Source organism: Harpia harpyja, chromosome 7 (genome assembly GCF_026419915.1).
Source record: "Harpia harpyja isolate bHarHar1 chromosome 7, bHarHar1 primary haplotype, whole genome shotgun sequence".
NCBI lineage: Eukaryota > Metazoa > Chordata > Aves > Accipitriformes > Accipitridae > Harpia > Harpia harpyja.
The window spans coordinates 56,338,438-56,361,870 of NC_068946.1; the positions used below are offsets into that span (position 1 = coordinate 56,338,438).

Below are 23,433 nucleotides of genomic sequence, written 5' to 3' on the forward strand. Positions count from 1 at the left end.
CTCTCTTTTATTTTATTTTCATTTAGTATAGTTCCAACTATTGACTTCAGTCTGTGATAGCTGGCGGTAATTACAGTGTTTCTCTGGATTACGGTGAATCACTCTGAATTACAGTCTTTCTCTCTTTGGGACTGAGCACCAGGAGAAATGAATCCTTGGCACTGGTGGTTAGAGGTTGAGGACAAGTTTTATATGAACTTTCCAAACTGTGAAAGTCACTTCTGGCTTGGCAGTGTGTGTGTCATTCACAGATTTAGATGACTGTCTGTGGGATGGGATGAGTTGCCTTCATGGCATTAAAGATCTTGGCATAACCTCTTTTTTAGAAATAAAGCTGATCCCTACTTGCAGAGTGGACTGTGAGAGTCCTGGATCTTTTTTGGGTGGTGGGGGAATCTCGCCTGCTTTGCCTAAGGTGACTTTCAACATTTAATGTGTAAACAATTTCAGGGGGAGAGGAAAAGTGCTTTCCTTGCAGCTTGTATTAGAATATTTTAAATCAATTATGAAAGGTGACTTCAAAATTTACCTTTGAGAGTTCCATAGATAATTAAGGTGGTTATCAGAATAAATTAGATTTTTCTGTACTTAGTTATGTCCAGTTTATAACTGTCTGTATTGCATGGCGGACTTCTTCCTTGATTGCACAGATGCATCCTCAAGATTTAGTTCCACGTAATGAAGTATAAAATAGAGGTTTATGAACAATATTCTCCATATTAGACTTCTTATGAGTTGACAAAATAACCTGGCTAACTGTTTTCCAAAGAAAAGGTCAAACAAATAACAGGAAAGGAAATTCTGGCCATGGGCTATTGCAGCCCATATATATATATATATATATATTTATTATATATATTTAAATATATATATTTAAATAGCTACAGATTTGTATTGACCACTCGACTGATTTCCAGTTAATGATATTGCTTGGCACATTATTGGTGCTGAACAAACTGATTAGTTTCTCAGACTTTTATCAGGAGGAATACATCGTTAGTTCCTTTTAACATGAAAGAAGTAATGAAATTGTCAGTGATATGTGAGGCATCTCTCTCAGTTCAGTCTGGCCGATGTCTCAGTCCCAAGCATCAGTTGAATGGACCTTTGGCTTTATAGGGTTTACTTCTGCCTCTAAACTTGCTATATGGAAATGTATTAATAAAGGATATTAACAAAAAATAAATACAAAATACATTAACTCCTATAAAAACCTGCTACTGCACATAGGCAATAAATCTGTCTATATCAAGATTGCAGGCATTATATTGGAGCGGGTCCAGAGGAGGGCCACGAAGATGATCAGAGGGCTGGAGCACCTCTCCTATGAGGACAGGCTGACAGAGTTGGGGTTGTTCAGCCTGGAGAAGGGAAGGCTCCGGGGAGACCTTACAGCAGCCTGCCAGTACCTAAAGGGGGGCTACAGGAAAGATGGAGAGGGATTTTTTGCAAGGGCAGGTAGTGAGAGGACAGGGGAAATGGCTTTGAACTGAAAGAGGGCAGATTTAGATCGGGTGTAACGAAGAAATTCTTCACTGTGAGGGTGGTGAGGCACTGGCACTGGTTGCCCAGAGAAGTTGTGGCTGCCCCATCCCTGGCAGTGTTCAAGGCCAGGTTGGATGGGGCTTTGAGCAACCTGGTCTAGTGGAAGGTGTCTCTGCCCATGGGAGGGGGCCAGAACTAGATGATCCTTAAGGTCCCTTCCAACCCAAACCATTCTGGGGTTCTATGAAGGACAAGGTGTTGGTGGAAAATAGTTAGTTCCTTTTCGTTTTGATCAGCTCCACAAAAAGCAGACGAGAGTGACAGTATCTCTATGTGTCTATATAGAAAAGTGCTGCATCAGTTGTGAGAATATTTTGTATTTTGTCATTCTGGAGACTTTATTAGTGTCTCCTTCAGCAGTGTCTGCTTCAAATGCATCAGGGACTTGCTTAACCTCTTTTGGAAACTGATTGGGATTAAGCAGCCAGGCAAACACCCGCAGGTCTCGGGGAGCGGCTCTTGCCCAGGAACTTTCTTCCTGGTGATGGAGCATCCCCTTCTCCTGCCCGGCAGGACCGCTCTTCTCCAGCCGGACCCCAAGCTCCCGCGTGGCCGCAGGGGAAGGCTGGCCATGGCGAGTGGCAGACAGCTGCAGAAAAAAGCAAGGGACAACTGGAAAAGAACTTTATTTTCACGCCTCAGCAGCCCGTGTGTTAGTAAAGAAGTTGCAGCCCAGTAAGGAGTTGCGATAGATTGATGCTCGAGGGTCTGCGAGCGAGAGGGAATGACTTGTGGCTGTGGATGTGCTGCTGAGCCCCCGGCACAGCTCCCGGGATCTCGCCCCGTGCTGGTCCTCAGCCTTTGCGCCGGCCCGACGCTTGAAGCAGGCGAGTTGCCCCAGCCCCTGGGAAGCCAGCCTGTGCTCCCCAGCCCGGCGTAGTTCCCCAAAACGTGGGTGCTTGCGGTAGCAGAAGACTGGACTGCTGCTCGGGAAGTCCTTTCCTGTCCTGTGCTGCAATGTGTGGCATGAAATATACTATTTAATTAGCTATAAAATGCAACATGTTCCTTGCTGTCTGTTTTTATATGACATTAATATAATTATATCTGTAATTAATATGGATGGTAGCAAAATGCTAGCCTGATAATTTTACATTGTCTTAATTAGCATTCATTTTTCTTTCCTAAGACGGCATGTTTTTCAAACCCATCTTCTGTAGTTGTCCATTCAGACATCACTTATTCTTTCAAAAGATATAATGAAGCAGTGTATTGCAATTATCAAAGATGAGAGGAAAAAGAAATAAGCAAATGGCAATACATTTCAAAATATGAGTATTTGCTTTCTATAAGACACAGAAGACAACATCTCTCTGAGGCTAAAAACATGTCTCTGAGGCTAGAAGAAAATGCTTGATGCAAATATGTTTAATGTAAAAAACCAACACAAATAAGTTGAGATTTAAAGTTGCTTCAGAATAAATGGTAATGGATAAATCTCTTAATAATGAGCGTAGTAAAAGATGAAATACATGTACAATATATTCATATGAGTGATTCTTGAACCCAAACTGCTACTTTGAGCAAGAGATACTTCGTGCTACAAATGGTATCAGTGATTTTCAGATTACTAGATTATTTGGCCGTTTCTTATTCCAGATATAGCATGTCAGCAAGCCAGTCCAGTATTCTACCAGTAAGTAAGATTTTTGGTTGAAGGTGGTTAGAAGAAAAACCAAAGCCCCCCCCAAAGGTTTTGTTGTTGGATATTAATTGTGGTAGATTGGTAGCTGAACGTTATTGTGATATCTTGGTTTGAATAATGGTTGTTTTAGCCCAGGTCTTCAATACCTCAACTACATGATACCTTTCTCTCCCCCAACAAATAGATATATATTTGTATATCTCTCCCAGAAAATAGGTATATATTTATAGATATCACAGCTTAAAGTTATAGCACCAACAGTCTTTTTGACACAAATTTTCTTCTTTCTTGGCTTCTGTGCTTATTATTCCAAAAATAATTTCAAACCAATGTACTGAAAGGGGGTTTTCAGAGGTCTGGATGAATGATTGAAAAGGGTTGATTTTGTTATTACATTGTTTTATTTTGAGAAGAATTTTCAGGTGTTGGTATAAATGAGAAGGTCATAAACAGTTGAATAATTTGTTTCTAAAACCTTCAGATTTCAATTTAGTCCAGAGCATAGACTGCTCTTATACCTCTTTTGAAGAAACCTCACAACTGATCCTGATTTTTTTTTTTTTGGTAACCTTATGCACTTCCATGAACTTAGCCTGACGTGCTAATATCAGCTTATCCAGTCAAGAGGATGTACATCTACAAAACAAACCTGTAATCAGTCTGATCAAGTGTAGACCTCTTTCATCAGTGTTTACCAGGGTCAGGGTGTAGGCAGACATCTTTCTATAAAAAAAACAATTGGAAAAACCACACAGATTCAGGATACAAACTGAAACTTGGGAAGTGCATGTGTGACAGCTTCTATGAATTTGAAAATTTGAAAACATTGCTTCTACTGCCATGCATTTAACATACTTGAGTACCTGTGAATGCTGAGTTCTTGCTGAGATTTGCCAGAGATGGGCACGGTTAGAGCTGCTTTTCAAAATGACACCCGTGTCTCCTCCTCGGTCAGCCCTCAGCTATCAATTCCCTTTTCTAGATATTTCAGAATGTAACTGAGCGAGCTAGTACATAAATGGAGTTGCCAGCACCTTGGCTGAGGTTATATGGGGTTTTTAAAGGCTTTGGGACTTGCTTTTGCACACAGAAAAGTGGGGAAGGGAAACATAGAAAATGTCCGTATGAACACAAAGTGGCATTTTTGATGTGACATGGACTTATTTCACCTCCTTCCAAAAGGACAATGCAGTTCAGAGTGTTATCTCAGCAGAGCACTGGCAGGTTGATATTTAAAAGTCTCTCTTGCCACAGGAGAGAAGCCCGAGTATTGGCCTGTGGCTGATGTGGTTTTTCAGTGAAAGCAACACTTTGAGACCCTCAGATTTTATCTTGGTGATTTATCACTGGATGAATAAGTGCAAAAGGCGGCTGGTGCTTTGCCGTACCCTTGGATCCTAGATTTTCACCCAGACAAGTGGCTGGCGAGTGGTGAATAAGAAATCTGGAAACTGGAAAGACTGCTGATCCTAGCAGCTCTTGCTGTCCCTCACGGCTTTGATTTGGACCTGGCTGCTCCGCTGCCACCTCGGCATGCTGGTTTTGTATTCCATGATTACTCTGAAAGATTCCTCTGAATCTCCAGCTTCAAAATCCTTGCCTTTATTCCCTTGTCTGCTCTGTGCAGTATATAGGTTTGAAGAGTTACATGGGGAGAATTTCCTTGCCAAGCGTCGTGTTTCCAAGTGACGTGCTATGTCCCGCCCTCTGCTTAATTCACTGAAAAAGTTTTCATTTGCTGCTTGATCGATTCTTCTTCCTTGAGTACAATTTAATGTTTCACTGGAAGTCTCAATGGATAGACATCCCCTGGGGCACTGCATTATTTGTGGTTCAGATCTCAGTCCTGGCTCTTTTAATTATACTGTAGTCCTTTCACAAGAGGAATGGGTTGTATAGGAACTCTGAAATCACCAAGTGGTTGAGGCGTATGTCCACATGCTGTATTTGTCCGCGCTTGTATTATATTTCTCTGTTAATTTAAGCATTGCCACATAAATTAATATTTTGCATGTTTTTGACAGCACTGTTTCTCTGTTGCAGGTGTAGATACAGATTTATACTTGTCAAAACCTGAATGGGACATCATAATTCTATCATTTGTCATGGTCTTGACGTTATTTTATTTAACTGCAAACTTTCTCCTATTTCTATTTCCACCGCGGTGGTACTGCAGCCCTTTGGCTCCAGCAGCAGACCAGGTGCTGTTGGTTTGTAGTGGAATGGTGGATCCTGGTGGACAGGCTGAGGCTCTGCTCTCTGGTCTCCTTCTGCTGAGGAGAAGGGACCGGAGGGCAGAAATAATTCACTTTTTGCTAAGAAAAGGATTTTCTGCAGGGAAAGCATGAAGTAATACAGACCCGAGGCTGTTTCCTAAGGCCATTTCTGGAGCTTTTGTGCTGGGGCCAGCGACATTATGGAGGTTGTGAACAGTGAGTTAGGAGCAGAGAGGTATTTCCCATGGGTCCAGGCTGTGTAATTTGGTGTAAATGCTCCCAGTTCTTGACCAGCTTCCTTCCTTTCCTCCCTCTTCTCCTGTGGTCTCCGCGTTTTCATCTCTCTCCGGGCAGTGGACCTTGGTCCCGGTGTGGCTGGTGAGGAGCATGCAGGAGGGATGGCTTGAGATCCCACGGCGGATTAAAGTTATCAGGAAACTTCAAAGTTATTTAGCGCTTCTCCAGCTCCCAAACCCACCTGCAAAGTGTCGAGATCTAATTGAGCATGCTTCCCCGTCAGCCTGAACCCTGCCGCACGGCCTCGCTGGTGATGCCATGAGAGCTCAGCCTGTGCTGCATGGCAAGCCTGCAACGTGGCGAGACCATCTAATGTGTTTGTATTTAGTTACCGTAAATGAACGAATCCTTACTGTGCACGTGTCCAGGGAAAAGAGTCTATCACAGCCTGGGTTTTGTCCAACTGGCTCCTTGCTGGAGGCTTTCGATTAAACAATCCCTCCGAAACTTATAACTGGTTTGATAGAAGTTTGTTGAGGGAGTATTCTCTCATGTCTTAATTTATTTCCTAACTTAATTAAGTAAGTGACCCGATATTTCTGAAATATGCATGATATGAATCTTTAACATAGATAATCCTTGGTACCCAAAGTTAAGGTAAATACTAGGAGGAAGACTTAGTTAAGGAAAGTTTGGATTCTTCCAGTGATGGGCTCGGTTTATCTGTTGTATTACAATGTGAAATTTCTCCTGAAGACACTGATCACAATTACATGCTTGTGTAGATTTCCGAGGAGGTAGAACTAAGTGTATGCCTGGGTGATTCCTGGGCCTGGTCCCATAAAATTGCTGCTCCAAAACACGGTATTCCTTCTCTTACCTACAACAGACATTCACCAGCAGAGAAACTTGCATGACACACTCATGAAATCCAAGGCACCACCTCCATGTTTGGAGAAGAAAGTAGTTCTGCTCCACCGGAGTAAAAATTATGTATATTCCGAGTCAGCGGTCGGTTAGGACTTCTGCTAACTCTTTGTCACTGCAATCGTTTTCTGTTTCCAGGTGTTTTCTTACACTGCTGACAAAGAGATCCGCACGGACGACTTGTGCCTGGACGTCTCGAGGCTGAACGGCCCCGTCATCATGCTGAAGTGCCACCACATGAGGGGGAACCAGCTCTGGGAGTACGATGCCGAGGTACCCGAGGGCTCAGGGACGGCACCCGCGCTCGCCGGGCAGCTGCCGCCTCGGGGCCGGGAGTTTATTCCGAAAAGGCTATGGCTGTATCACAGGGAGAGGGAGTGCCGGTGGCGTCTCCTGCCACGGTGCAGGCTCAGGAGTGCAAAGTAATTCAGCTCATCGCCAGGGTTTAAATGGTGTTTCCACAAAATTTTGGTTTTAGAGAGGTGAAAGAGTCAATTACTGTTTAGAAAAGTTCATTTCTACTAGCTGGCGTTGTCTTGCATTCTTACAAACTTAAAGAAGTATTCTGCATTTTTTATATAAATGCAGTAGAAAACAAGATTTATTTCTTTTTTAGTTTTTCCAGTTTATTTCTGCTGGCTCTTAAAGATTATTGACTCTGCATTTAAATTGTGTTTAATCCTTTTCCATCTACCGGTCACCTGTTTAGTTTGGTGCTACCGTGGGATGGGAGGTGGCTTTTTCTGGGTTTTGAGAGGGAGTGCAGTTTGAAGAAATTTGGTGGCTTATGGAGAGGTTGCAAAGTTAATACAAAATATGTGTAAATATCTCAGTATTTTATGGCCGAATAATTCTTCTTTTTAAATGAGACAGCAAACAGCAGATGAAAATTAGAACATTCATTTTAAGCTTTTGCTTTGAAATGGGAATGTGCAGTTTTGCATGGTGAAAGTCATACAAATGTATTAGCGTTTTATTCAAGATAGGATCTTTCTAGCATGTTATGGTAAGAAAAAACCATAAACCTGTCATTGCATAGTACTGAACTGTCAAGTAGAAAAACAACGATACTTATCATTGAGGTGTAATTTATTTGGTAACTTTTGATACATTCTTTAGTTTAACATTTGAATTTAAACCAATTTTCTCTTTAATGAAGAAGATTCTTTTTCTTCTTACCCAAAATGCATGTATATTTTGATAATTTTTAGGTGTTTTTGAGGATGTTCATGCCTCCGATTAACACCTGAGATTTAAGATCTTATATCCTCCGTTTCCTTCCTGCAAGCAGATGGTAACTGATTTTTAACCAGTTTTAAGTTGTTTTAAATAATGGCCATGCACAAGGCCCAAGGCAAGGTTCCTCACAAAATGCTCTTTCTCCACCAGAAGCGTAGAGAACAGTCCTTCCTGATAAAAAAAAATTATGCTGCCAGTTGCTTTCCTTTGAATATTTTGGGCACAAGCTACTGCAAATGAATTTCCCCATTGAGCACAGTTTTAACACTGGCTGCCCAATGGTCTGCGCTTGCACGGCTCTGCTAGTCTCGGTTTAGAAATGCCAAATGAGTATTGGCATATTTCCATGACTGCAAAGGTAGAAAATACTGCAAAGCTAGAAAAATACTGATGTATTTAAAAGACATATAGTCTTTTAAAAAGTATTTCCAAAATTTCACAGAAATAGCTGCTTTCACCTTTCTGCATGGAAAGCTCAATTTCTTTCAACCAAATGTGCTCTCCTTTACTTTTAACATTGGAAACGTGCTGGTTTTTTAAGTTTAGCATAAGAGATCCACAATGGAAAATTTCCAAGTAGCTGTGTAAAACCAAAATCAACCATTAGGTGGAGCTCATAAAAAAGAAATACACCGGTTTTTTATATATGGCATCTCCGAGACAACGGGTTTGCTGTCTGTTCTATGTATAAAACACAGCCCATTGCATTATGTACCTTTCTATTTATTGGCAAGAATATTTTTGTTAAGGGTTCTACTCTGTGAACATTCAGACTTCAGCTTGCAAGCTTCCCTTTGATGACAGTATTGGTATTTATGAAATGTTTATTAGTGTATTAATCGACCTCAGTGGTAGCACCTGAGCATTGCAGGGGGGCAAATACGCTCATGCAGCTTGGATTTAGTTTTGCTGCCTGGTGATCTCTTGAGTATTGCAGGAAGCCTCCAAATACATACCTATATACAGTATGCAAATACATACCTAATACGCATCATTTTTTACCGAGAAAACAACGGGCTTGTGATTTTTTTTTTTTTTTTCCCCAGAGAAATAGTTGCAGCATGTTGCCTGAACCACTTGTATCCATTCATTTGTTTTTCCAGTGCAATTGCACTCGGTTTTACATTTCTTTACTTATTCAGAAATTGAGTGGAGATGATTTCTGGGTGTTGTATGGTGGTTACAGACCACACCCCTCCTCCTGTTAAAGGTATTTAGGAGTTAAGACTTGGTAATGGCCAACGGTGCCTTATCCACATCTGGAGGTAAAATGAGAGATGTAAATAATCATAAAAAGGAATTTCTCAGTAGAGATTTTCAGACAATTTTCTTTGATCTACGTACTGTTATTAAATTTTCTGTAATGTTCTAGTTTAGTTTAAATTATGGTATTTAAATATATAATAGATATAAAAATCATAGAAAGTCTTTTCCAAGAGTTTGTACCTTAATAATATTACAGTTCTCTTAGATATTCCTAGCATTTATATTTTTTTCAAAACTAAACAAGGAGCTGAGAAAGTTTTGTGGTGGTGATAAGAAAGAGAAATCTCCAATGTTTTCATACCTATTTGTGAAAGTATCAGATTTAATTGCTCTGAAGCAGGCTATTCAAAAAGCCCCTTTTCTCATTTTCTCATAACAAAAGTGTCTGAATTTGTGTGAAATGCTTTTAAGGCTTAGAATTATTAATACATTTTTACTTGCACTTGAGGTGCAAGTTAACTTGACACACTGGAAGAAAATAGCAATCAAAAGGTTTCAGTCGGTTTGTCAGAACAGACAATCACTTGCTGAAGGAGAGGACAAGAATTGGCATTCATATTTTGGTCAAAAGAGAGCTACGCTTGGCAGAGCTGAGAGCAATGAGATATTGACCCCAGCTTCAGCACTGGGCCTTTGCTGGATTCACCCCAAGCTTTTTTGGTGCAACAGGTGACATGAACTGAAAGAGGGTGAGAAAGAGATCCCAGGGGGAATAAAGTAGGATTAAAATACTCTGAAATACAAGGAGTTTGCAGCAGCGGCCACGGTCGCCCATCGGCATGCTGTCACAAGTGCAGCGTGCCTACTGTTACTTTTGGAAAAGTCATGTACAGTAGGAAGAGACTTGGTTTTGATAGGCGGGAAGTAGTTCTAAAGTAATTAATTGGACTAATCTCAAAGAAAATTACAAATCCCTCCCACCCCCCTCAAAAACCCCATGGGGGAGGTACAGGCACAGCAAAGGAGTGTTATACGCCTGCGTTGGACGTCACCTGCATTCGGCACTGGTGACCAGAATTCACGGGCTCCTGGGTGGCTGGGAACGTGATTTTTGCTATTCTGTCAGAAATCCAGATTTCTGTTCTTCTCGTTCAGAGGATCTGCTCTTAGGGACGAGTCAGTCAGACATACAGGTGGGTGTATAGTAAGGTTTTCCAAAGCATCTAGTATCTTTAAAAAAAGTCTGCCCCTGTGAATTGTATCGCTTAAAATTGCAATGAACCTGTTGGATTATCAGCTGATAACTAAATCAGTTGATAACTGAGATAAATCAGTTGGTCACTGTGTGTCAGCAAAGTTATTGAATGGGAACAGAGTATTTTACATTGTGTCTTGTAGAGTTAAAATGATGGTGGTGTCTTTACAGGTCATATAAATAACGAGTACTTGTCAGGGTTTGTACATCTTTTGAAAAAGAACCCCAAAACACCACAGAACTGAGTTTAAATACTTTTTATTAAGCAAAAGCAGTTGTGGCTGAGGAGATACTAAATATTAGCAGATTACCACAGGTTGTGTCACTGAAAAACATCATTGAAGATTATGACATGGTTTTAAAAATTAAAAAAGGCAGATAAGTTACATAGCGTGGAAGGGAACATTAGAGTTCCCAAATGATTGCTCTCACCTTGAAGAAAGCAAACATTTAAATCGGTATTTGCAAGGATTATTGTCATGTCACGTAACTAGATGAATAGGCAAAGAGTTAAATTATTTTTGCATTTTTCTCCAAAAAAAACTTAAAAAAGAGTTTTATGAACTTTCAGCTTAGCGATAGGAGAATACAATAGAAACACAGAAACACTTCTCGTCTGGATCAGAAAACGTACAGGGAAACGAGGAGGACTGGGCTACTTGGCACAAGTGCTGCTTTACTGCTGTGAGCAGTTTCGATTAAATCCCAACGTAAGATTTCGGGTGAGTTGCTCACAGCTGTAGGCAGGACGGATGGGCATGGCTGTGGTGGCAGGTTGGCAATGTCCAATCTGAGTGACGGGTGCAGCTATAAATTAATAATTTGCTGATTGAGAGAGTAGGTGTAAGAAGAAAAGCTATTCAAGTAACTGTGTGAATAACCTGTTGCTTGCTTGGTATTTAATTTGCTATATGGAGAATATTTTACATTAAGCTTAAAGAGCGAGTTTAATTTTTTTTTTTTTGCAAAGCCCCAAGTTAAAAGAATTGAATACAGCATTCTCTTTTAATATCTACATAAAATGCAAGTCCATGTTGAAACAAAATAATTTGCCATCAAGAAGCAATTTTTTTGTTGTTCAAAGAAATTTTCCATAATTCTGTTCTTCAGTGCTGGCTGCGGCTCTGGGGCTGCCAGGTCTGGCCCCATGGGTCGCACAGGGTTGCCTAAACCTTTTATTCCATTGCTGTTTCCTCCAAGGCAGTTTTCACTGAGCTGCATCTTTTTCTTAACCCAGTGGGATAAATTACTTTAGATATTACCTGTAGAAGAAAAAAGAAGCCCAATATTGATGTTAATATTTATATAGTCTAAAAAGGCCTTATATGCACAAAATGTTAATGGTTTAGTCTGGATTTAAGGGAACACTAAATAAAGAAACCTGCTGTCACCAGGAGCAACAGCAGCAATGAGCTTCAGCCTGCGGATCACCGGAACGAGCTGTTTCCAGGAAGGGTACCCGAGTCTGTTGCAGCTCTATCCATTTCTAATGCAAAATGGCTTTTAACACTTCAGGCAATAGTGGTTTACAGCATTTTTAAACATTTTTTTTCTGAATGTTTTTACATCTTGGCAGGAAATTCTTTTTTCTTTTTTTGCTCCTTTTTTTTTTTTTTTAAATCCATTGCCTTCCATTATTGAATTTTAATGCTTTTCTTCTCTACTTCTTGAACAGCACATTAAGATTCCTGGCCCTTTCTCAAGCTGCCCATTACCTTGCAAAGGCAGCTCTATCAATCAGCTCTATCAATGGGACGTGCCAAGTTAGAATTTCCCAGCTTTCAAAGGCTTCCTATCAGCATGTATTTTATAACGTATTTATAATGCATAAATGCTGTTTGCTTTGGAGTGGGGGTGGGAAACGAGGCGGCGGATCAGCAGAAAAACTCTGGGCTGGAGCCAGGGTTGCTCTGTCAGTGTGTGAGCTTGCTGGTCTAAGGAAACTCGTTTTTCCAATTTTGTTAAGTAGCTGTTTGTTTGTTTTCCCCCTGTACTGGGGCACTGGTCTTGGTGGAGATATTTGTGCAGGAGTTACATAGAGCTGGTGTTTGGCTGCCAAATAGATCCATCAGGTTGAGGTTGGAAGGCGTGCGGAGTGTGCCCAGGTTTGTACCTGGTGACTCCTGTTGTGTCTCCCTGTGACGTCCAGGCAAATTTCAGTATGTAAAGTGTGATGAAATCTTAGGACATGTAACACACACGAATGAACTCAGGAAAAAAAATAATGCTGTAAATATATCACATCTGATAGAAAATAGTTTCATTTCCTCATGCATGAATAATGACGTCAGGATTTGATCTTGAGTAATTACTGTTATTTGTCACTAAACACAGAGTCTATGCAAAGCTGTTGAATTTGCATTCAGGGAGAGGTGAGGGTCTTCACAAAAAATGTTCCTTGAGTCGCGGTTTGACTCCAATTTCTTTTTTTTTTTTTCTCCCTTCCATCAGTATGCTGGTAAATGGGAATATAGCTTTGAGGTAAGTTTGGTAACGACCGCAACCCCTGTACCAATCCCTAGAATAGCGCATCTCGCTCGCTTCTCTAGCAGTGCTGTGTAAGAGCGACGTGACCTAGTGCCTTTCCGTAGATACTACGCCAACATGCCAAAACTCATTTATTCAGGTAGGCGCTATACGGCGTCAGGCTGCCAGTGTTTCATACGGAATGTACGTGTCGGACTGATAACCCAGGGATATCATGTCAGAAAAGTGATCCGATGGAAGGCGGATGCTGACATCGGTGTGCGTGGGAGGATGCTGGTGCCCGCGGAGCGGGAGGTGTGTGCGGCCCCGAGCCCCCCCGCGCATCCCCCTGCCTGCTCCGCCGGCTTCATCTGGGCTCGCTAGGGAATGGCGAACGTCAATAGGGAAAAGCAGGGAACATCAATAGAGAAGAGAGGCATTCCCCAACATAGGCGTTAAGGTTGATGGCAGAGAAGCACGTGAGCACACGGACACAAAGTATGTGAACAGCTGGCTTGTTTCATGGGCGTGCTTCAGCAATCCTTTTCATTTCTGTTCACAGATGGTGTAAATACACATTGCGTCATCAGTGTCACATCTACTGGTCTGCATCCTTTAAACAATTACGACTTTGTGACTATTTCTCTTCTTAAAGTTATGGGACCAGCTAGAGTTGGTGTAGTCAAACTAACTTCTGCCATAAGAAAGAGATTATGGCTAATAGTTTGAATATTCCTATAGACCGCAGTCTTATTACTAACTTCTACCATAAGAGATTATGGCCAATAATTTGACTATTCCTATAAATTGCAGTCTTATTACTATGTATTTGGAAGGACTTAGTTCTTCAAAAAGGAGTAGGGAAAACACTGCAGGTTTTTTAATTACCTTCTTAGAAAGTAGTGTTTAATAAAATGAGTGAAAGGGACAAATGATCTCTTGCTTCCATTACTATGGATTTTCTAGTCAGTGCAGCGTTGCTGATGTTAAACTTTCTGTCTCATGTACCAGAGAAAAGAGTCTGGTCAGATTACCAAAATAATGCTTAGTACTGTTTATATCCCTGTGAAGAATCTACGAAATTTAAGCATTTAATATAATATAAACATGCAACGTAGAGAGGTTGTTACATTTCGAAGTTATTTATGCACCTCTGTTTTCCCTTAAAAGACTAGTAGACAGAAGTGAACACGAAGCAATAAGACATAATGAAACCCAGACAAGCACTGATGTTCGCGCTGGTTACCCAAAGTGACATTTTAAGGACGTTTATTCTTGATATTTTTAGTGACCTCTTTATACACACGTTCCTTTTTCCCTTACCAAACCAAAAACAGAGAGCAGGAGAGGGCGAGAGGGCAGCAGCCGGGGCCGGGATGCAGGAGGAGCATCCCCAGCCTGCCCAGGCAGCACCAGCCTCGGGCATCTGCTGTGGTCGGGTACCGACCGCTGGCTGCTGCAGCTTTGGGCAGAATTGAAGGAAATAAAAGCTCCCCTCCATCTCAGTCTACCTGATACTGGCACGGTAAAGGAAGAGCTGAAACCATAGTTGGCAAAAAAATTCCTATCTCCTTATATGTAAATGTTTAATTCAGTATATTTTTAATTTAGTAATGCTCGAGTAAGCTTCAGGATGTTTAGTACAGGATATTACTGCAGTAGAAACATCGTCTCTGCCCAAATCCTGCTGTGCGATGGAAATCACGATGGCAACAAGGCAACGTGTATGTGGGGGGAGGATTCACAGGCACACTCAGGTCTAAATTGCAAAATGTAAAGTGAATGGGTCTCAAGTGGACCGGTCCCTCAAAGCAGAGCAGTGGCAACGTTTTTGGGGAAAATAAAGCTTAGTTCACGAATATGCCTATTTATGCGTGTGTTCTCTGTGTGTAAGCTAGCGCAATTTGCCTACGATTTGACACCAGAGTATTCACAGGCACAATTATCCATTAGTAATTCCCATAAGAGTGCTCTTAGCTTTATCTGGTTCACTGCTGTGGGTGTCTAATCAAACAGTCTGTTGCTTTTTCCTTTGTTTGTCCTTGTCTTTGCTCGTTTTGTTTACTTTCACCATTTTTCTGTCATGCAGACCCACACATTTCTTCATATAATCACCCAGTCGTGCCTGACACTAAGCAGGATAGAGGATGGCACCCATGGTCCCACGGTGGAGGCTTGCAATGGCAGCCCCTTGCAAACGTGGATGCTAAGAAACTACACAAGGCTGGAAGTCTTTAGAAACATTTTTTACAGCCCCACTGACTATTTCCTTTAACAGACGGTTGGAGGTTGGTATTAAAAAGCAAATGTAACATGTAATGATTTAAGCTGTTCCCACAAAAATGCTTCTCTGTTTCCTTCTTATTAAACTCAGCTGAATTCTTGTTTTCGCAGATGGTTGTGTAGATATATAAGGTTATATATGTTTAGTGTTAGTTATTATTTATTATAACTAATTTTAGATTCATTCAACTGTCTTGAGCTACCTCCGTCATCTATTGATGTCAATGTGATCGTTACCATTTGCAATAGCTGAAGATTTGGTCCCTATTCCAAGACATATAAATAATGCCCATTGCGTAATATTTTTCAGAAACGTTCATTTTGAAAATTTCCAATTTTAAGTAATTCAATCCTAGAGATGTTAGTCACAGATAATTTCAAAACAGCAACAGGTAATTTTGAAACACTAATCACTGAAGGAATCAAAATATTGTGCCAACCACCGTTCTTTCCTAGACAGTTTTGCTGGGTAACGTAGCGGATAGTGATGGGGCAGCGCACGTGCAGGGGTACCACCTGGGGTTGCTCTCATTCCTTATCTGCTTCCCAGTCAAACGACAGGGAAAGCCCCGGCAGCAGGATTTTGAGAAATGGCTTTTTTCGTTTTCTCAGGACCTCTTCTGCTATGAACAACATTTTGCTGGTGTCTTTCATTCGCAAAAGTCACTTCTTAAAACGGAGAACTTCCACAGTTGCTGATATTGCTGATATCTATAATGACCACTAGAGTAAAGCAGTGTTGGAGTAAAGGATCTGTACTCCGTCACTTTGCCATAATGTATTCAGTCTTCACTCATCAGGGCTATTATTTGCATACATTTGGTAAGCAGGGAAACGACAGAGCTTGCTCCTGTGCATCTGCGTGTCTGTACAGCTAGCTCTGCACCCATGTGTGTGCTCTCACGTTGGAGTAAAACACAAATTTTAGGCTGGCTTGTATGAGTATCGTATTGCCTAGTAATTAATTGTTTTCCAAGCAAACGAGACCTTTTTTGTAATAGCATAAATAATGATAGAACACAGAAAGAAAAAATTTATGAGATGGTTGAAAATCCCAATGATATGGTAATCTAGCATGAAATTATACACTGAATAAAAGGGAGCAGCTGATGAAGGCAACAGCAGCATTTTTAGACTTGTTTGCATTTCTGGTTATAGTAGAAAATGATAGCAGCTTAATTGCACTTAAAACAATATAAGTGAAGAATCAGTGATGCTTTGAGCAGTGCTATTTAGTAAACAAGCTACTTCTGTTAGCACTACTAATTCTTTCCTCTTGTAATTAGAGGAAAAAATGCCTTATATTCATCATTGAATGCATATCAAATGGCCTCTCAGTGATTTGTTGTAATATATGCAGGCTTTTCTTTGAGAATTGCATAATAGTTTGTTTTAAACTGAGGAGTGAATCTCTAGGGACAAGCTGTTGAAAGAATATTCATAATACAAATTAGGAGTGTTACTATGTGACATGGCAATCCGGTATGAACTGCAGTGTAAAATTATGTAGTGCAATAGAGCAGGTATATGTTTGGATAATAAAACCGCATCGGTTGTTGGCAGAGTGTTAGCAGTTCCCAGCAGTTGAATTGAAACACCAGACAATAGTCTTTTTTTTTTTTTTATATGAAGATACACAAATGGTGTTTATTAGCAGTGAGACTGCACCAGAGACAGTAGTTGCTAAAAGAGACTCCTTATCTGCATAACTTCCATTACAGTCGTATCGTTTATATTATATTATGGCAGTATTTATACTCGGAGGTGGGTGCGAGGGAGCGAGCAGCCTCCGCTGCTCTGGTAACCAATTTCTTGAAGGAGACCTCTGCAGTGCTGCTGCTCCAGGGCTTCGGGTCAGGCTCTGCTATCGTGGCGTTGATCCATCCTTTCTCCTTCCTCCAGGAGACAGCAGAATTTTTGCTGCCCATCCTTGTTTCCCCGTTTGTTCCTCTGCATGGTGTTTGACATAAAATTGGTCTCTGCTCCAGTGGAGGCTCTGCAAACAAGATTTCAGTCCTGCAATCGCCTGTTCCCTTGGTTGTTCCTATTGGGGCAGGGTTATAATCCCTGTGGAGCTGCTATACAACGGCTCAGACCTTGTTCGACCACGTTACCTGGAGCGTTAACCCACCTGTGTAGGTTGCTTGACTATTTTCAGAAGCAATGGAAGAACAGAGCCCATGTCACCCCGTGGGGCAGGGGAGCTGGTGCAGGATGTGTCCCGCAGCGGGCAGCAGACCGTCCCGCGGCTACGTCTGCCGTAGCAAAGAGCGCAGAGAAGAGGAGCGGGTCTGGGCAGGGAGCTGACGCCTGCGAGCACGGCTCTCGGTCTCGCGGAGGAGACGGGCACCCGTGTTGGGTTTGGCCAAACCTGTGGCATGGCCTTACGGCCGTGGAGGGAGAGAAGCCAGTCTTTAAAACACTGGGAGACAGACTAAACAAAGGCTAAAATCATGGTTTTCTGCATCAGCAGCAAACACAGAGGTTTCCTTCGGAAGCACTAAGTTGATATCGAGCTTGCGAGGCCATCGATGGATGCGGGTGCAGTGCGTGGCCGTTGCGCTCTGCCAGAGTAGTGCAGGGCTTGTCTGGAGTAAATCCCTCTGGGAGCCGGGCTCTGAGCTCCGGCCGGGGCAGCACGGGGTGCTGGGCTGGCGTGCGGGGACCCGGCGAGGCGGTCCCCAGCCCTGCCAGCTCAGGTGCAGCTTCGTCTTCAGCCGTACAGGGACCAGAGCTGTCCTGCAGCATCGCACCCCCCCGGCTCCTGGATGTCTCAATGTATGGGTTACACGGCTCTGTCATGGACGTACGGCTGGTGACTTAACATGTATACAGGTGCGTGTGCAGAGTTGCACATAATACAGTTTTACTTGGGGTTTTTTGGAAACAGTAAATTGGTAAATGCATCGCTTCATAGCAAAGGCGCTTAAGGTGTGTGCTTAATTGCTGTGATTTTGTGTGCAAAACCCCCAGATCAACCCCGGAGGAGTGATGGAGAGAACACCCGCTGCTCAGCTGCGAATGTACCTGTCTTGTTTTATCTAAGTACACAACTTCGTGTTTAACTTCCCTGGATCTCTACATGAACGTGTTCAAACAGAAGATGATTTATTTCTTCACAATAAGTTCTGTTTCCTTTCTGACTCTCCTGTTCCTCGGAAATACAGTGTCATGTGGTAGAAGCAGAAAGGGACGGGTGTTCCAAAGAAGAAAAACTGTATTGGAAACAGAAGGGTTTTCATCTGCATGTTGCCATCGTTCATATAATACTTAGCAAATGTATTTCCCGTAGCAATTATTTCTGAACTAACAGTCCCCTGGTCTGAAATGCACGTGTGTTCAGGTTGTTGGAGACTAAGCTGCTTAATCCAAAATACTGTTGCTTTGAAATAATATTTCCTTGCACTTATTTTGTACTTTTCTGTCGCATTTATTTGTTGCCGGGTTCAGCAGAGGCATTCGCTCCCTGGGTTGCCTGGCCACGCGTGAGAAGGTGAGCTGGGCACCCCGTGGAGTGGCAAGTAGCGTGGTAGAGGTCTTGTAGAGCCGTACAAGCGATAGCCCGGGATGAGTACCTGTCTTGTGGCTTGTGTAGTGACTAGAATAAGCCTGAAATAAGACCAAAAATGCAATTATTGGTTTTCAGCAGTAATTCTCTTGCTGCAGCTCTTACACTTCTCTGTTGCAGAAGCTCACCCTGAGGCACGTCAACAGCAACCAGTGTCTGGATGAGCCGTCGGAGGAGGACAAGATGGTTCCCACCATGAGGGAGTGCGGTGACAGCCGTTCCCAGCAGTGGCTGCTGCGCAACATGACCCTGGGTGCCTGAAGTCGGCGCAGACCCGCTGCCTCGGCCGGGATGTCCTCCTCCTCCTCCTGCCCTCCTCCTTGCCGAGGCCGGCGGTGCCGAAGCCGTCTCCAAATCCCAGCTGTCAGAGCAAAGTCACGGGGGGGTTCCCTGGATGCGGCGGGTCTCCACATGCCCCTTCGAAACCTGTGCCCGTTCAAAAGAAGCTCATCTGAGCCTATAAATGTCAAAACATGTGCTGTTACCAACACAAATGTGCTCAAAAACGGTTCCAGAGACACCTCTATGAACCCTACATCGAAGAGGTTGGGATGGAGGGTGCTTTCTGTGTGTCACACACCGCGACGGAGAAGGGACCCGATATAAAATGCCTTATGACACTAACTGGCACTGGGAACCATCCTGGCAGGCGTCTCCTGAGCTGGATGTGTTGGTGCTGGTCTTTCCTCGCAACACAGTGGGGATATTTGCTGTTCTCTTGTGTTGAGTGGGACTCGGTGAAGAACCCCACTGAGCAGCAAAGTCGCTGTACAGAGCGAAAGCTTCGTGGTTTGTGCCAGGAAAAAAATGGGATCCGGTGTTTGGAAAAGCAGCCAAACTGAGCAAAGGCTGCACTCAGAAACTGAAATCAGATCAAATGAGGCAACAGCAAAAGATGCGGGAACAACGTTAAGAAGAAGGAGTGACACACGTGGGTAACCCAGAGCAGCGCAGATTGAAGTGTCCTCTGCAGCGGGAAGAGAAATGGCTGGGGCTCACCCCTGGGGAGCTGCAAGGGGGGTGCAGGTGGAGGTACCAAAAACTGAGACCACTGGAGACTGAGAGTTGGTCTGAACTCCGTCCCTAGCTGCTACCCTTAAGCATTAGTATGTACCTGCATCCTGTATAAGACACCGACGAGAGCTTCATCCGTGGATCCCCTATGCACAGAGGGTGAAACTGGATCGACCCTGAGTTCTGACTCCAGATGTTCTTGCTTCGATAGCGATGACAGATGCTTATTTATATTTTTAATAATTTTGTGGCTTAATCATTTTGTCAGCGTGGTTATTAAAAATGTGCTGATGGCACGCAGTCGTGTCGGAGGCGTCGCAAGAACTGATGCCGTGGCGGGGTGTGGGGAAGGGTCCTGTACGTACGGGCGACATTTCCTATATGTGCTGGTGACGTTTCCTTTGGTGACCCCGGCAGCACGCGCTCCCCAAAATGCATCTGTTGTGCAACAGGCTGGGCTGGGTTTTCGGCAATAATCTGTAATTTCTCATTGCCTAGAGGGTTCAAGACCTAAATCACAGGGCGGCAGCCGCAGCGTAATTTCAGCACGGGTAAGTGGTGAAATGGTTTCCTATTATTTCACTCACAGTTCCTCAAAAGGTCCATTTATGCACTAGGTCATTAAAAATGACAGTATTTTCTGTATAATGCTCTGGTTGTTATGGATTAATAGTGTCATATATGTACGTATTATAAATTTATAGATCATCCATATTTTCTTGGTACACATCATTAAATGAAAAATAGACGAATATTAAATTGGAAAAGTGATTGCTCTGCATGCATGGGAGCTAGAGCGTCACGGATTAACGCAGACTGGAAGCTCATCTAGTCCAGCCTCCCTGCTCAAAGTAGGGTCAAACACTTCCACTTCTTATCTTCAAATCACCACAAAAGTACACAACGTGGCTTAAAAGCCAGCAGAACAGGTGAAGGCTGTAATTCTTCTTCATAGAAAGAGCATGCAAACATCACAAACAAATTTAAACACCAATCTCCACGCAGAAAAAAATTAATATAATTGTTTCTTCATCTCCTTTCCAAGGGTCGTTGCCACATGCACACCCACTCGTGCTGGTAGGCATCCAGGCACTTGGCTTTTGCACGTCGCTGCAGAAGTAAATGTTGTGGAAGGTCCTACAGCAGGCAGGAGCATTCGGAGCGGGCGGCTGGTGGTGCCGTCTCTCCTGGGTGCCTCCAGCGTTGCTTATGAAATACCCCTGGCAGCGAAGGGCGAAGGCTGCCAAGTCTCCTACACCGCCCTGTTCTCATCCCAAGGTTTTCCTGACGTTGTAGCTGGAGGGTGACGGCAAGGTGCAACTGGTGTGCAACTGTCTAGGCTTGAGGTGCAATCTCAAAAGATTATTTTTCTCCTTAGAATTGCTAGAAAGGTTTATGGTCTTGTAAAGTGTGTAATCCCTTGGTTCAGTTAGCGAGCTTGCCGTGTTTGGGTATGGTCAGTGCCTGAGCTGCTGGGTCCCTGCTGGGGGGAAAACAGAAGGGAAATGCCTCTGTGATGGATTGTTCTTATTTAGGAGCAACTACCTGTTTAACTTCAGTCACGGCGAATATTTCCGTGGGCTTCGAGGGGCTGGATCCTGGATTTACCTCGGTAAGGATACAGAAACCCCTGGAGTCTCATCCCAGAGGAATTTCACACAAAGCCTCATTTACGGAGAGTGAGGTGGTGATGGTGAGGGTGCCTTAAATGCTGATAACGGCGTCAGAGACGGTAAACGATGTGGTTTAGTGAATGAATGTAAGTTACTGCGCTTGGGGCCCGGCCCTTCCTCCTGCCACTGAATTCAGGTGTTGCCTTGGCAAGTGATGTGGGCTAAAATCATTTAAAATAGGTCGTCCGCTTGCCTCTGTTGGTGAGTGTCTGAACTTCACTGCCCACAAACGGACCACGTCGGTTGGTCTTTGCTTCCCCATTTATAAAATATCTCAAAAAGGTGTTGGGAGGATTGACTTCTATTTGCACAATATGTTTAAAATATAAAGAATTCTACAAATGCTGAATATTTATTGTTTTCACTGGGAAAGTGTTGCTGGTTCTCCTATTTTTTAAGACTTGCTTTGACAAAAGGAGAGCGAGCTGTAAGGCTGCGTGGCATCAGCAAACCAAACGTTTTGAAGAGCAAGTTGAACCATAAACATTGTAAAAAGCCGTGTTCCTTTTTACCTCCTGACACCTTCTGGGGAGCCACGGAGGTAAGGGAACCCAGGTACAACCCCAGAACTAAAATAGGCATTTGGGTCAATCGACCTAGATGGGTTTCTCTGCAGATGCATATTTCCCAGTCACTAGGAGGATTGATTTATTTGTTGCACTCTAATATGAATAGTGCTTTGAAGAAAAGCTGCAAAACTCCATGTTCTGATTTTTTTTTTAATGTGAAATTGGAGATCTCGTCTGATCCCACACCCTTGGGCTGCATCTCGTGGGGGGGGTGCTGGGCAGAGCCTCACAGGAGGCGATTCTCAGAAGGTCAGAGCCATTAAACAGACCCGAACAATTTGGGGAGATAAAAAAGGAGTTGAGGAGTGCCGGTGAATGCCACAGCCCGCCCGTGACAGTTTGCATTTTTTCGGGTAGCTGAAAGCCTGCCCGCGTCCCCACGGCTAACACAGCTGGTGAGACTACACCAGGCGTAACCTGCTACTAACGACGAGCTACTGTATGACCGACGGTGTTGAATGAACACCAGCAACGTGTTTTAATGCTTCTGTGGCTTTCCGTGTCCGTGCTTCTCTCCAGCGTGTGATAACATCCAGCCAGAACCATCGCTCCGATATGCGGCCACCCCCCTTTTATCTTATTTTATCTCTGCGAGCACGTATTCAGGACAGCTCGGTAAGCGGTGCCTTGCGAAAAGGCCACGATACTCTGAGATAATACAAAGTTTATTTGAAAAACGTTAGGATTCTGCTCGGTATTTTCCGAAGCGGGAAAAAAAAAAACCTGAGGTGCTGTGGTTTGGAGGACGCGCTTACAAAAGCTCCTGAATAAGTGCTGGGAACACAGATTTAAATTAAATTTATAAAAGTAGATTATGGATAAAGAATTACACATTTTAAATGTTGTAACAGTTATTAAATGGTATACTGGTACTCTTTGCTGTACATTTAAATATTTATACATTTTTGTAGAATTAAAATATACCGGTTTAGTTTTCTTCTGCTGCGTTTGTCTTTTTCTGTATGTACTTATTTTTTATACGGTAAAACCCCAGACTTTCCACTACAAGCCCTATATTTTTAGACCCTTTATTTACACATACAACTTCGGGAATAGGTGGAAGAGCTTTTCCTGGTGTGAGGTGAGTGATGGAGAGGTGGCCGTATGGGAGTGTGGCCGGGCAGGTCGGCACGGGTGTGTTTGGCATTCCCTCAGCTGGCGTTTAAGGCTCCATTTTCCAGGCATCCCCTGGAAAACATCGTCATGGAAGAAAACTGAGCTTGGCCGTGCATCAGAGTCTGATGCACATGCCAGGGTCTGCATCTCACACTTGAACCCCTGGTTTTTGCCCTGCTGTGCTAGGTATTGCCCAAATGCTGCATTCACTGTCTGTGTTTTGGAAAAAAACAAATAATTCAGTGGGAAAGAAGTAGTTTCCATATAAATCCTATTCCAGCTCTCCCTGCGGTGGGCACAGAAGGGCCAGGTTGGACAGCCGCGTATCGTGGTCGTCGTGGCTGGTTTGGGATGCCGCTCATCCCTCGGGGAATAATACTCCCTGATGACAGAGCTGTAAGGAAGAGAAAGAATCTGGTTTTATACTATAGGTAATACCTGATGCCAATAACAGGGCTCTTGTCTTATGTTGGT

The 23,433-nt window shown here is 43.1% G+C and overlaps 1 protein-coding gene across 8 annotated transcripts in view; it reads left to right on the plus strand.

The window, feature by feature from the left end:
* Nucleotides 1-19,510, plus strand: part of GALNT13 (polypeptide N-acetylgalactosaminyltransferase 13) — a 195,385-nt gene extending 175,875 nt beyond the window's left edge. For 5 of the 8 annotated variants that reach the window (XR_008235994.1, XR_008235996.1, XR_008235993.1 and 2 more), the window contains 5 exons: nucleotides 6,709-6,843; nucleotides 12,722-12,751; nucleotides 14,826-15,024; nucleotides 18,470-18,512; nucleotides 18,708-18,822. Coding sequence is in view for 2 of the 8 variants with exons in the window: in XM_052792613.1 (XP_052648573.1) it covers nucleotides 6,709-6,843; nucleotides 12,722-12,751; nucleotides 14,826-15,011 (351 nt within the window). In the remaining 6 variants the exon portion in view is untranslated. Of the gene's footprint in view, nucleotides 1-6,708; nucleotides 6,844-12,721; nucleotides 12,752-14,825; nucleotides 15,025-18,469; nucleotides 18,513-18,707 lie in introns of all 8 variants that reach the window. The other 3 variants (XR_008235995.1, XM_052792613.1, XM_052792614.1) reach the window with 3 other exon arrangements.
* Nucleotides 19,511-23,433: the final 3,923 nt, after the last annotated feature.